General features: G+C 36.1%; 1 protein-coding gene across 8 annotated transcripts in view; it reads left to right on the top strand.

Annotated features, from left to right (window-relative positions):
• The first annotated feature begins 150 nt into the window (after window positions 1–150).
• The window catches only part of LOC115223434 (tight junction protein ZO-1), an 832,981-nt gene continuing 819,168 nt past the window's right edge, over window positions 151–13,963 (top strand). For 4 of the 8 annotated variants that reach the window (XM_029793979.2, XM_029793984.2, XM_029793982.2 and 1 more), the window contains exon 1: window positions 152–972. In XM_029793979.2, coding sequence (XP_029649839.1) covers window positions 693–972 — 280 coding nt within the window. In that variant the 5' untranslated portion in view covers window positions 152–692. Of the gene's footprint in view, window positions 973–13,963 lie in introns of all 8 variants that reach the window. The other 4 variants (XM_029793980.2, XM_029793981.2, XM_029793983.2 and 1 more) reach the window with 4 other exon arrangements.

The following is a 13,963-nucleotide window of genomic DNA, read 5'->3' as shown; positions in this document are numbered from 1 at the left end:
CATTTTTAATTCTCATTAGAAAAAAAATAAATACATTTCCAAATATATTTTTGTATTTATTGAGTGAAATATAATATTTGCTCGTGAATATTATGCAAAATAGAATTCACGTGACACAAACAAAGCCACATGTACCAGACAGACGGCTGTGTTATATGCATACTGCTCTTCAGTCAGTGCTCTCAGTAGACGGGCGCACATGTGGAAGTAAGAGAATTTCCCTTGCTTGAAGAAGGAGGGAAGGGATTTACACATATTTATATTTATATATTGCTCAGACTTGCTGGCCTTTTTTTTTTATATATTCTATTAGCTTTCTCACTAGGTACAGCAAAGATCGTTTGTGTACAGTTTATATGTATATATATCTTATAATCTCTGAAATGAAATCAGTAGGGTATATATAGACTTAGAAGAAGACATAGGCTGGAGAACGTAAGACGTTAAGAGTACACGAAAGTATTTGTAATATAAATTTAGTAGTGTTGTTGAATGAAAAGTAACCGGTTTTATGTTTATGCTTTAGTTAGGCCTGCTTAGTTTATATTAGTATCTATTATATTTAGTGGCTGCTTGTGAGTGTGTATGTGTGCGTGTTTTATTTTCAGTGTTTGTTTTGTTTGCGGCCAAGTCTATCGGAATGTAACCTCAACGGGGCACCCCACCCTAGCTTAAGCCACAGTCGATCAAAAATGGCGAGTAAAGGTTATATTTCTCGTCTAATTGCAAAACACAAGTCCACAATTATTAACGATTTGGATGTTTTAAAAGTATTACCCAGGCTTGTACATAAAAATGTTCTTACAGCTGGCGAAGAGCACGAAATAAGTTCGCATGGAGATAGTAAAACTCGTGCAGAAGTATTTTTAGATATCTTGTCTGACAAAGGCGAAACTGCTATGCACGAATTTTGTGTTGGATTGGAAGATACCGCCCCGCATTTGTTGACATCGTTTCTTTTGGATAATACAGGTAAGTGTTTATTAATTTTTCCCCCTGTTTTGCTGTTTACATGTCCTCCTACTTATTTTTCCAGCCCTACTTACAGCGCTTGTTGTTGACAAATAAGTAACAAACAGCATTTGGTTGTCAAAGATCTAAAAAAAAAAAAATACTGTCTTTAGTTGTTGATGTTGTTTTAGCCCCAGTCGACCCTGATCGAACAGACCTATTACCGATCAAAGGAGTTCTAGTTGCGACTATACGGCCTTCTAAAAGGTTTTAGACATATCAAGAACTGTATATTCTTCCTTGTTAAGTAAGTAGCAGCTAAATCTAGCCCGATCGATCAAACCTATATATAACGATCAGATGCATTCTAACCGTGACCACCCCGCTTTAAAAAAAAAATTTAATTTCAAACATTTTGCAGTGTCATACATCTACACTATCCATTGTATTCTTTCTTCCTTGTGCTGTTACATATCTTGAACTGATCGAGCACACCGATCAATGATCAAAGGTATTCCAGTTATGACCATCCCGCTTAAAAATTATTTCAGATATACTATGACAAGAACTATGTTACCCATTATACCCTTCGTTGTTTCGTTTAATCCTCCCTTCCCTGATCTAGCCTGATCAAACAGTTTTGTGATCAATGCGTTCCAACCGCGACCATCCCGCCTTTAAATTTTTTAAATAAATTTTAGACACACTGTATCTATTTCCAATATATTCTTCCTTGTTTAATCTCAAGTCAGCTCTGATCTGCCGGACGAATGATCAACGGCGTTCCAGTCGCGACCGTCACTTTTGTTTTAATACTTTGGACGTAGTATATCTAGAATTAATATATATATATATATCCCTCCCTGTTTGTTTAGCGCCAGATTTGGCCTGATTGTATTGACCTACAGATCAAAAGATATTTCAGCCATGACCATCCCGCCTTTTTTTCGCTCGGTATAGGCGCACATTATCGATCTTGTGTTTAAGAGGGTAAGGCTGGGTGTGACTTGAAAAGGGACATTTGGCTACTGTTTCAAGCATTTCCTGGCAACCACATCGGAGCTCCCTCGTTGGCTCGGTTCGTCTTCCGTTGTGTGGCGCGGAGAAGACAGCTCTGTGTAAAAGGGGTTAGCAATTATTAGATGGGACAAGGCATTTCTTACTAAATCGTTTACTTTAATTTAACCGTATTGCGCTACTTTTAAAACCGACAGCTTATACTACGAGCTACAGCATGTACATGTGTGTATGTGTATATGTATATATATATATGTGTATATGTATATATGTTGTTGGTTTCGTGTTAAATGTGTGTGTGTGTATACGTATAGTTGTGTGTTGATAGATACAGATACACGTGTGTGTGTGTAGGTTTGTGTATATTTAGATGTGTGTGTATGTGTATGCAGATGTGTAAGTGTGTGTATATGCAGATATGTGTAAATGTGTGTGTATGTAGATATATGTATAGATGTATGTGTATATGTAGAGATATGTTGATGTGTGTGTGTATATGTAGATATGTGTTGATGTGTGCAGATGTGTAAGTGTGTGTATGCAGATATGTGTAAATGTGTGTGTATGTTGATATATGTATAGATGTGTGTGTATATGCAGAGATGTGTTGATGTGTAAGTGTATACAGATATGTGTAAATGTGTGTGTATGTTGATATGTATAGATGTGTGTGTATATGTAGAGATATGTCTTGATGCGTGTGTGTATATGTAGATATATGTTGATGTGTGCGTATACACGTAGATATATGTACATGTGTGTGTGTATGCAGATATATATGTAGATGTGTTTGTGTATCAAGATATATGTGTAGATGTGTGTATGTAAATAAATATATATATATATTATATATATAGATGTGTGTGTGCATATGTTGATATGTATCTACATATTAGTGAGTGTGTGTATACGTGTGTGTGTGTGTACAGAAAAAAATATTTAGGGTAACAGAACAAATGTTTAAAGTTTATTTGTATGATTTAGAAATTAGAAAAACAAAATAGTAAACGTGGGCAAATTATGAAATATAGACAGACTTGTGTACTTTAATTAATGATATAAGATCATCGACGTTCCAATCGTGACCATCCAGTTTTTCACTTAGACATATTGTATTTAGAACCACGTTATTCTGTGTATCTTTCCTTATTAAAAGACAGTGGGGGATGATTTAACTATGGGATTCGTTTTATAAGGCAGCGGAACAATTTACATAGATTCGCTTGTTATTTAGCACCAGGTAAGCTTTGAATGAGCAAATCTATGGAGACGAAAATATTCTAGTCATGGCCAACACATCTTGTTATTTTTAGGCATAAGTGTATCTAGGACTAAGTTATATCCTTGTGTTTTCAATGAAGTAGGATGTATGAGCGAGGAAGTGGAATTTTGTTTCTATTTCTAGCAAGTCGAGCGACCCACCACATACAAGACTAGCAAAGTAGAGAGCCTTCCTTATAAGATAACTTGACCTGCTAGTTCTAACAAGCAAATTACCCTGAAATGACACCCTACTGTCTTATAAAAAAAAGGAGGGACACATTGGATAACGTTGTCCTAGATATATTGTCTGTTAATAGATGGGATGGCCACGACTGAAGCACCCTTGATCATAAGTCTTTTTCGATCAGGGCTGACTTAGGGTTAAACGGTTTCCTCTTAGTTTTTCGCGTAAAAGGAATTGTTTAAAAGATCTAAGACACTTTAGATGATAATGTTTAAAAAGTGTTTATGTAATATTTAGAAAGAAATGTTTGTAAATGTTTGATTTATTAAACAAATTTCATTCCATTGTAAATATATTGTAGGAATAATATTCAATTTATCGGCGAAGTAATTATTCCCAAGAAAATCTATATTCATTGTTCAATAAAAGACAGATTGTTAATAATTGTCTCAGTCGGTGAGAAATAAGGATATTTTGGGTTTTTTTCCTGTTATAACATGCCATTCCTAGTACACCCGCCTTCTTTTTTTTCTAGATAAAAAAATTACAAGGGGGAATGTTGTTTATACCCAATTCAATCCCTAATCAAGCCGATGTATAATCAAAACTGCTCCAGTTATGACCATCTCGTCCTTCCTTTTAAAGACAAAGTATTATCTAAGGATTAGGTTATTAAAAGTGTTCTTGTTTTGAGACAACAGAGTGTGATATTAGGGAGACTGCTTATATTTCTTAAAAACTCGAGCGATTACATTCAAGAAGCACCCTGTACTATTTCGCTTCAACCCTGACCAAATGATCTATGATGGAAACTACTCCAGTCGTGACTATCCCGCTTGTTTTTTTTTGAAGGCATAGTGTTTGTTATTTAGGACTTATATTATCGAATGTCTTTATATGTTTATGACACTCGGGTGGTATGTGATTTGAGAGCATTTTTAACGTCCATGTAGTGGCTCCCTGGCTTTTAGTAGAATAGGGTGGGGGAGTTAGCATTTTTGGAATTGTTCCTTCTACATTATACGTGGAAGGTTTTTTTTTTTATTATTTTTAACTTCTCTGCACTTTTATTCTTTCCGTACCGTCTTAAAATGGAATGGGCAGGCTTGCTGATTCGAACGTGTGTTGTTTTAAAAGACATTAATTTGTACCCTGAGCTTTCTTCAATCTTGTTCGTGTTAACGAGGGAGCATTTACGGACTGCTAGAAATAGCAGCTAAATCTCCCTTAAATCACAGCTTACCGGCTTAAAAAAAAAGGAAGCAATGTGCAAATAATGTTATCCCAGATATTACTTATATATGGGGAAACAAAAAAAAGTGCGACTAAGTTACAAAGACGAACCTCTTCGTGACCTTTCGAACTGCTTGAAATAGTAGTCGAATCTTCCTGATATCTTTTCGCATTGTGTAAAAAATAAAAAAAAAAAGAAGAAATATAGTCCGATATAAATTACACGCCATTTGAATAAAGTACGGAATAATCACACGTGAAATGCTTTTGTTTCAAAGTCTTGCTGACCTAGGGTTAAACATCTATACCAACAACAGCACGTCGGCAAGGGAGTGTGATCGCTCAACTTGCTAGAAATAGTAGCCAAATCTCTCTCAAATCCCATCCTACCGTCTTAAAAATAAGAGCATTTGGATGATGTAGCTTTAGAACCGGTCTTTGTTTATGCCCCCCCCCCCGCAACTTAGCAGTTCGGCATAAGAGACCGATAGAATATGTACCAGGCTTAAAAATAAAGATAAGAACTTGGGTCTATTTGTCCGACTAAACCCCTTCAAGGCGATGCCCCGTCATTGTCCAATGAATGAAAAATTAAAAGGTAAAAGATGTTGTTTGATAATAAAGATATATATATATATACATATACACATACACATGCATGTATATATATATGTGTATATACATAGATATATATATACACACACACACGTATATATATGTGTATATATATATATAAGATAAGATGGTCACAGCTGGAACGCCTTTGATCATAGATCTGTTCAATCAGTACCGACTGAATTAAAACACCAGCATTGTCTGAAATAAATGAGAATGGTCACAGCTGGAACGCCTTTGATCAAAGTTGATCTGGAGGGTGGGTGGTTTAAACAATAATGATATTAATTAAATGGAATCGATTTGTGAGTCAATCAGTCCTTATTAAAACTAATAACAGTCAATCAATTTAATCGAAGATGCCGGAATGCTGTGGTTTAGTTCGAGTCAGTTGCAGGAATATTGTGGTTTAGTTCGAACCTGATCGAAAAAAAAGTATGTTGGAAACGTTCAATCTGCGATCATTTCATCTTATTTTCGACAATGCAGCTAATGTTGTTATCAAAATGGTGTTGTTTGCTCAAGATGGCAGGGTGTGGTTTGAAGGAATTTGGCTACTTATTCTAGCATGTCGAATGATTAGGTTAGAAGGTCCCTCCTTTATGGGACTGGTGATGGAACCTTACAGTTTCAATATATATGCATTGATACTTAACCTTTTAGCAATGTCAACCGCCCGGATCTGGCCTCTCAGACCTACTTTACAATGTCATTCTAAAAATAATCAATCAGATCATTGAAATCTCAAAGCTATGTGATAATCCGTTCTACTCTAGGCACAAGGCCCGACATTTTTTGGGAGGGGACCAGTCGATTAGATCGATCCCAGTACGCAACTAGTACTTAATTTATCATCGACTCCGAAAGGATAAAATGCATTGTCGACCTCGGCAGAATTTGAACTCAGAACGAAATACCTATTTCTTTACTACCCACAGAGGGGATAAACAAGGACAGACAAACAGATTAAGTCGATTACATTGACCCCAGTGCGTAACTGGTATTTATTTAATCGACCCCAAAAAGATGAAAGGCAAAGTCGACCTCGGTGGAATTTGAACTCAGAACGTAGTGGCAGACGAAATACCTGTTTCTTTATTACCCACAAGGGGCTAAACACAGAGGGGACAAACAAGGACAGACATAGGTATTAAGTTGATTACATCGACCCCAGTGCGTAACTGGTACTTATTTAATCGACCCCGAAAGGATGAAAGGCAAAGTCGACCTCGGCGGAAATTGAACTCAGAACGTAGTGGCAGACGAAATACGGCTAAGCATTTCGCCCGGCGTGCTAACGTTTCTGCCAACTCGCCGCCTTAAAGCTATGTGATAATGCATGATCAATTCAAAACAATATAATTAAAGAAGCATTACATTTTACAGTAATCTGAATGCTAAAGTGTTAAACCAGTTGCATAAAAGAAAAAGAAAAAAAATGAAAGAAAACGAATCTCAGCCAGTTGCCTGAAATTGCTGAGTCGAGAGGGCTTCGTGTGGTTTCTCGTCGTGTAACAAACAGTAGCTAAATCTCTCTCAAATTACACTTTGGGTAATGTTGTCTTACCTACACTATCATGGATCTTTACCTTTTGACCGACAGATTTAAAAAATAACCAAGTGTGCTATAGCAATCAAGGACCGTTCATATTTTGCACTTGCAACATTATGAGCTAATAGTCTACAGCGCATCATTCTGATACGGATGCATTCATCTGTGTTAATTCGGACAGCATAAAATAAAGCCCCTCATCCTAGGACACAACGCACCGTTCAGTCGTGGAATCGAACGCACAACCTTACCAGTAGTCCTTGCGCTTTCACAGAATACTTTGCTTGCATAATAATGGTTTCAAATTTTGGCACAATGCCGGTAATTTGGGGGTAGGGTCTTAATTGTATCGACCCCAGTGCTCAGCTGGTACTTAATTTTACTTATCTTATTTAGCCCGAAAGGATGAAAGACAAAATTGACTTTGGCGGGGTTTGAACTCAGAACGCAAAGTTGTCGATTAAATTTTTGCATTCGCAAGCTGGCGTTCGTGTAAAACGTAAAGGCATTCTTTCAGTTCGTGTGTGGAAATATAGGCATTACCCAGTAATGAATGTCTAGGTGGACATAGCAAATGAAGACACATCACTAAAAAAAAAAAAAAAATGTGTGTGTTTGTCCTCCACTACCGTTTGACAATCGGTGTTGATGTGTTTACGTCCTCATAACTTTACGGTTCGGCAAATGAGACTGATAGAATAAGAACTAGGCTTTAAAAAAAAGCCTGGGGTCGATTTGTTCGACTAAAACCCTTCAAGGCGGTACCCCAGCATGGCCGCAGTCAAATGAGACTGAAACAAATAAAAGTCAAGAGAAAAGATTCCTGTTTTCAACCGCAGCCATTACCTCAAAAATAACTTTTCAACTCTTATATCCCCGACTTAGTATTTTGGGTCTATTTTGTGTGATTCTTGGCGTAAAAATATCGAGATTACGATAGCGAAAATTTTTTTATTCCAATTTCATTATTTTTTCTCCTTCAAAATATCAATACCGATTGCTTAAAATAATTTTCCACTTTGAATTTGTGGTCACAAGCCGAAAGATTACCTAAATAAAAATACATAAAATAAATTTGCTGATAGACATTTCTGATTTGTATATAATTAGTTTTTATTGTTTATCATATATTATTTCCTAAAACAGTTACAATTATTTATTGTATATCATTAGACAGTGAAATATTTAGTAACTGGATGAATGGACAAATTTCAACTCTATACGCTCTAGTTTTTTTTTTTTTTTGTTATATTTCATGAACAAGTTAATCTTATTCATTTTTGTAGCCTCTTAAAATATGTTGAGTATCCCAGCCGCGTCATTTTCTAAACTTGTTCGCCATGTTGATACTATATAGTGTAGTAACAACCCGTGAGTACTCCAAGAGGTGTTCGTAAGCTGTGCATTTAAACCGTAAATTTCTTTATGCTATAGGTACAAAGCCCGAAATTTGGAGGGGCATCTAGTCGATGACATCAACCCCAGTGCTCAACTGGTACTTATTTTATTGACTCTGAAAGTATGAAAGGTTAAGTCGACATTCTTCAGAATTTGAACTCAGAACGTAAAACCAGAAGAAATGTCGCTAAGCATTTTATCCGGCGTTTAATTCGTAAATCTAAAGATGTTGATAATGTAATGGAAGCACTCCGTCGGTTACGACGACGAGGGTTCCGGTTGATCTGAATCAGCCTGCTCGTGAAATTAACGTGTAAGTGGCTGAGCACTCCACAGACACGTGTACCGGGGATATTCAGCGTGACACAGAGAGTGACAAGGCCGGCCCTTTGAAATACAGGTACAACAGAAACAGGAAGTAAGAGTGAGAGAAAGTTGTGGTGAAAGAGTACAGCAGGGATCACCACCATCCCCTGCCGGAGTCTCGTGGAGCTTTAGGTGTTTTCGCTCAATAAACACTCATAACGCCCGGTCTGGGAATCGAAACCGCGAGTCCGCTGCCCTAACCACTGGGCCATTGCGCCTCCTGATAATGTAAGAGGCCTGGATGAATATATAGCGAAGAAAAAATAATATACTACAGCTGACGGGCTCATATCGACAAGTGACTGAAAATGTTATGCAAAAAGACAGTTGTTCTAAAAATGCTGGCTCCTAAGTGCAGATACACTGAAACGATGTATTGATGAAATGACCGGTAATGCTAAGAAAGCCTTGCTTTCAAACATAGCTATAAGTTTTCCATTGAACTCGACCAGTCAACTCTCATTAGTTTAAATATTCTTATAGCCTATGTGAAATATTATAGGTTTGGACTATTATACTATACGTGAATTCATGTTTGCAAAGTATCTCAGATTAGCTTGCAGTTTAGGCCTTTAAGAAAGAGACAAACATATTTATAGAAATCCTTTTATTTTAACATCATTACTACTCCTATATGTCGCGTCCACAGGTGCGTACATGTATAATACTTCTAAGAGATGTCTTGAGTATTTCATAAACAGCATTTGAGGTACTCCGGTCAAAATCATTATATCCAGCTACGGTTATCATTATGAAGGCAAGTTGGTGGCTTATATGTCGATACATGATGGCCCCTACACGCCCACTTAGTCGTACAGGAAGCAGAGTTGTTCCTATGAAATCACTTTACATCGGTTATTTTACATAGATTGTTTATAGGAAATTATCAAATTTCACTGTCGTCACTGCCAGTGAATTTACTCATTTTAAATCCCCTCATCCAAGCAGCAAGAATAAGGCCCCTGCATGCAATTGTAACCGATCGACGAATGAGAATAGCTGGATATATACTAAGGCTGCCATAGGAGAGTCTTGTCATAACGGCCATGGGCTGGATGCCGCTGGAAGCTAAGAGAAAAAGAGGTCGGCCAAAGAAGATATGGCTTAGTACCTTCAAAGAAGACCTATGCAGGGGAAGAAGTGTACCTGTTGACCTGAGACAGAGATAGTTGGCGATCACTGACTGCCCGATGTGCTGCTCAAAGGCACCAAACGGATCTAAGAATAATAATCTGCAGGTTAACCGTATCATGAAGGTGATGCGAAAGATAGGTGGCATACCTACGTAATTATGCCCCAACCCCAACATTGTTTCCACATAACTGTCAGAAAAGTGGATATTTTTTAATGAAATTTTCTTCAAATACCTTTTTAAGCAAAATAAAACTTGAAATTTTGAAAAATGTATGTAATGTGTTAGTGTGCGCGTGTGTATGCGCCCCGCCCTCCATTGTTTATATTTTTCATATTATGTTCTGATATAATCGTAATCTACTCCATCGAAGGTATTTGCAGAAAATTGCACTAAAAAATAACAATTTTTATGAAAGTTATAAAGAAACAAAGTCAAATTCCGGTGGGTAAATTTACCAGTTTTCTACGGTACGGCAGCCATCACCGGCGATTTGCCGCCATATTCAGAGAAACTGTTCTTTACATATGTATTCTGTAATACACTTTGTATTTGAAAAAAAAGCCTCTTAGGTGGTGTGTATCAAGTCTATATAAATTTCATTCTCTCAATTTGAAATTGTTATTTGATGAAGAATAAAAATCCTCCAATTATTTTTGCTCGTGGAAACCAGGTGTTTGTCAAGAAGCAAATATACAAAGACTTGTACAATTAGCCTGTAGAGTGTCTTGCCGTAGAACCATAAACCATAGCCTCCACGTGACCTGTTGAAGTAGGAACAAGCAAAAGAGATAGTCTGCTATATTTGTCAGGGAAATATCTATATACTAAAACGTTTGATCTCAAACTAAGAGGCATCCAAGTCTATATTAACCTGTTTTAAACGTCTCTACTTTGTCTTAAAGAGGTTTTAAGTATTTTTCAATCAAAAGGAGAAACTGGAAACAGATCGTGACATGGAGATCTTGCATAGAAAAAGAACTCTAAAAACGGAAGGCTTTAAAGTACATTTCGAAGACCTGGAGAAAAATGTGCGTTAGTGACTGGGGTTAAACAGTGTCCTCTTTTAGTGTTTAGCTTAAAAGAAATTAATGAAAATATCAGAGATTGTTGCGAAAAATTAACGGAAGACTTTAAAGTACGTTTCAAAGACATGGAGAAAGTGCTTGTAATTGACTGGGTTGTTACATCGAATTAATTTGAAAAGAGAGAATGCAGACATTGAATTTCACAGGATGAATTTCATTGAAAAGTGTATTATCTCGAAGCTAAATCATTATTTAGACGTAAAACTGTCAGTGACTATTTCCGTTCTTTAAATAATGATTTCAAAATGCTTCCCTGAAGCTCAGTACCACGGTTCCGCCATTTTTACTTACATTCCCGACTTGGTACATGACTGAAGCTGATTTTCGCAGCGCAAAGACAGTTTTACTATGAAAGAGGAAAACCTCCCACTCCAGCAAATATATCAATGCCTTTGAAAGAATACATCAAACATATCCCTCTCATTAATGATGTCGAGTAATTTAATACACAAACGGTATGTTTATGAGTTTAATATTACTTGTATTATTTGTAGTTTTATTTTTCTCTCTTGCAGTTTTATTATATTTAGAATTATTATCAATACTTTATTCTTTATTGTACATTCTGGGGTTTGATGAGGGATCAAGCATTCCATGAAGAAGTCGATGTCCAAAAGAAAACAAAGAGGCTAAAAAGCAGAAAACCATTTTCCTCTGATTTTGAATTATACCTAGTGTAGTAATTAAACATTCAATCTTAGATCAATCCTGATTAAGAAGTGACCATTTCTTCTGTTCTTTCTTTGATACATGGAATTACAGTGAGAACTATATTATCTAATATCCCTTATTTTCTTTAAGAGGGTGATCTGTGATTTGAGTGTTTTGGTATGTTTATGAGTTTAATATTGCTTGTATTATTTGCAATTTTATTATTTTTAGAATTATTATCAATACTTTATTTTTTATTGTACATTTTGGGGTTTGATGAGGGATCAAGCATTCTATGAAGAAGTCGATGTCCAAAAGAAAAATGAGGCTAAAAAGCGAAAAACCATTTTCCTCTGATTTTGAATTATACCTAGTGTAGTAATTAAACATTCAATCCTAGATCAACCCTGATTAAGAAGTGACCATTTCTTCTGTTCTTTCTTTGATACATGGAATTATAGTGAGAACTACATTATCTAATATCCCTTATTTTCTTTAAGAGGGTAATCTGTGATTTGAGTGTTTTGACTGCTATTTCTCACAGTCTTAGTGGTTGCATAGAAGCACAAGTTCCCTCCCAACTTTGTTGCCTCATAATTTTCAGAAAAATGGATATTTTTCCAATGAAATTTTCTACAAATATCTTTCAGATGGTATAGATTACAATTATATAGGAATTTACGCAACATCAATTTTTGTGGCACACTTCTAGAAGTGTCTCCTCTCAGGAGTTTTCCCCGCAACTTTCTTACAAATATATATATTTTAATGAAATTTTCCAGAGACATTTTTAGAAATAGAAAATTTTTTCCGGAAAAAAATCATTCTCCCCAGTTTTTCTATTTGACTTTGGTAAATGCATATTATTCTTTTTACTTGTTTCAGTCATTTGACTGTGGCCATGCTGGAGCACCGCCTTTAGTCGAGCAAATCGACACCAGGACTCATTCTTTGTAAGCCTAGTACTTATTCTATCGGTCACTTTTGCTGAACCGCTAAGTTACGGGGACGTAAACACACCAGCATCGGTTGTCAAGCGATGTTGGGAGGGACAAACACAAACATATACAAACACATACATATATACGACGGGCTTCTTTCAGTTTCCGTCTACTAAATCCACTCGCAAGGCTTTGGTCGGCCCGCGGCTATAGTAGAAGACACTTGCCCAAGGTGCCACGCAGTAAGACTGAACCCGGAACCAGGTGGTTGGTAAGCAAACTACTTACCACACAGCCACTCCTGCGCCTATTAGTGAAATTTTCTATTTTTTTCTCGTATTTTATCAGAGTAATTGTACTGTACATCCTCGAAAATGTACCTCAGGAAAATTTATTTAAAAAGTATGCATTTTAAAGAAAGATATGAGGAAACACTTTTGTACATGAGTCCATCGACTTTGTTTCCCAAGAAAAAAAAAATCCCTCCAAATTTTATCGGGATGTTCGTTATCTACACATTCGAAAACGTATCTCTGGAAAATTTCATTAAAAAAATAGACATTTTCAATAAAGTTATAATGAAACCAAAGTCGGTTGGTGGGGCACAAGGCTTTTGTAGTTACGCCAGTTTCCTTTTATGTAAGCCTTAAGCTATCTCGCACTTTTCAATTACAGGTTATTAAATAGAGTATTTAAGGTATACCCACAGAAGTGTGCCTCTCCCCCGATCCTGTTTCTTCACAACTTTCAGAGAAAAAATGGATATTTTTATTGAAATTTTGTACAAAAACAAGAAAAGAAAAGAAAAACAAAAACTTTTAGCTGGTGTAGATTCCGATTACATCAGAATTCAAAATTATGGGATGAATGTCAGTATGTATGTGTATGTGCCCACTAAATCCTTTTTTTTTTTTGTTTTTTTTTTTCGTTCGAAATAAATTCCCGTGAAGTCGTAATGTACACCATTTGAAAGGTATTTGTAGAAAATTTCATTTAAAAAGTACCCATTTTCCTGAAAGTTGTAAGGAAACAAAACCGGGATGTGTGAATTATCCGAAACTCCTCTCCACCCTCTCTGAAAAAAAAAATTTTTTTTTCACAACAGATTCTGATATAATCTGAATCTATACCATTTGAAAAGTGTTTGTGCAAAATTTCATCGAAAAATATCAATTTTTCTGAAAGTTACGAGAAAACTAAGTAGGTGGGTAGGAACACGTTTGTGTAGGTATTTGTCCAAAAATCGGTATTTTTGAAAAATGATGGCATTTTAGATGCATCCCAAATTTCATTTCACATACTCAGAAAAAAGAATTTTTAGTGCATTAAAGCATGTAATATTTAAAGCATCTTTTCGTACACAACCAAGTGGTTTTTTTTTGGCTTTCTTTTCTTAACCTTTTTTGGGGTAAGATGTGCGTCTTATATATCATCATATATCTTTTACTTGTTTCAGTCATTTGACTGCGGCCATGCTGGGGCACCGCATTGAAGGGATTAACTCGAACAGATCGACCCCTGGTCTTATTTTTGTTAAAAAGCCTTTAGGTGTCTTTTGTCGAACCGCTAGTT

The sequence above is a fragment of the Octopus sinensis genome, linkage group LG23, assembly GCF_006345805.1.
Source record: "Octopus sinensis linkage group LG23, ASM634580v1, whole genome shotgun sequence".
Lineage (NCBI taxonomy): Eukaryota > Metazoa > Mollusca > Cephalopoda > Octopoda > Octopodidae > Octopus > Octopus sinensis.
Note: the sequence above shows the minus strand (reverse complement) of the source record. Positions and strands in the feature narration are given on the sequence as shown.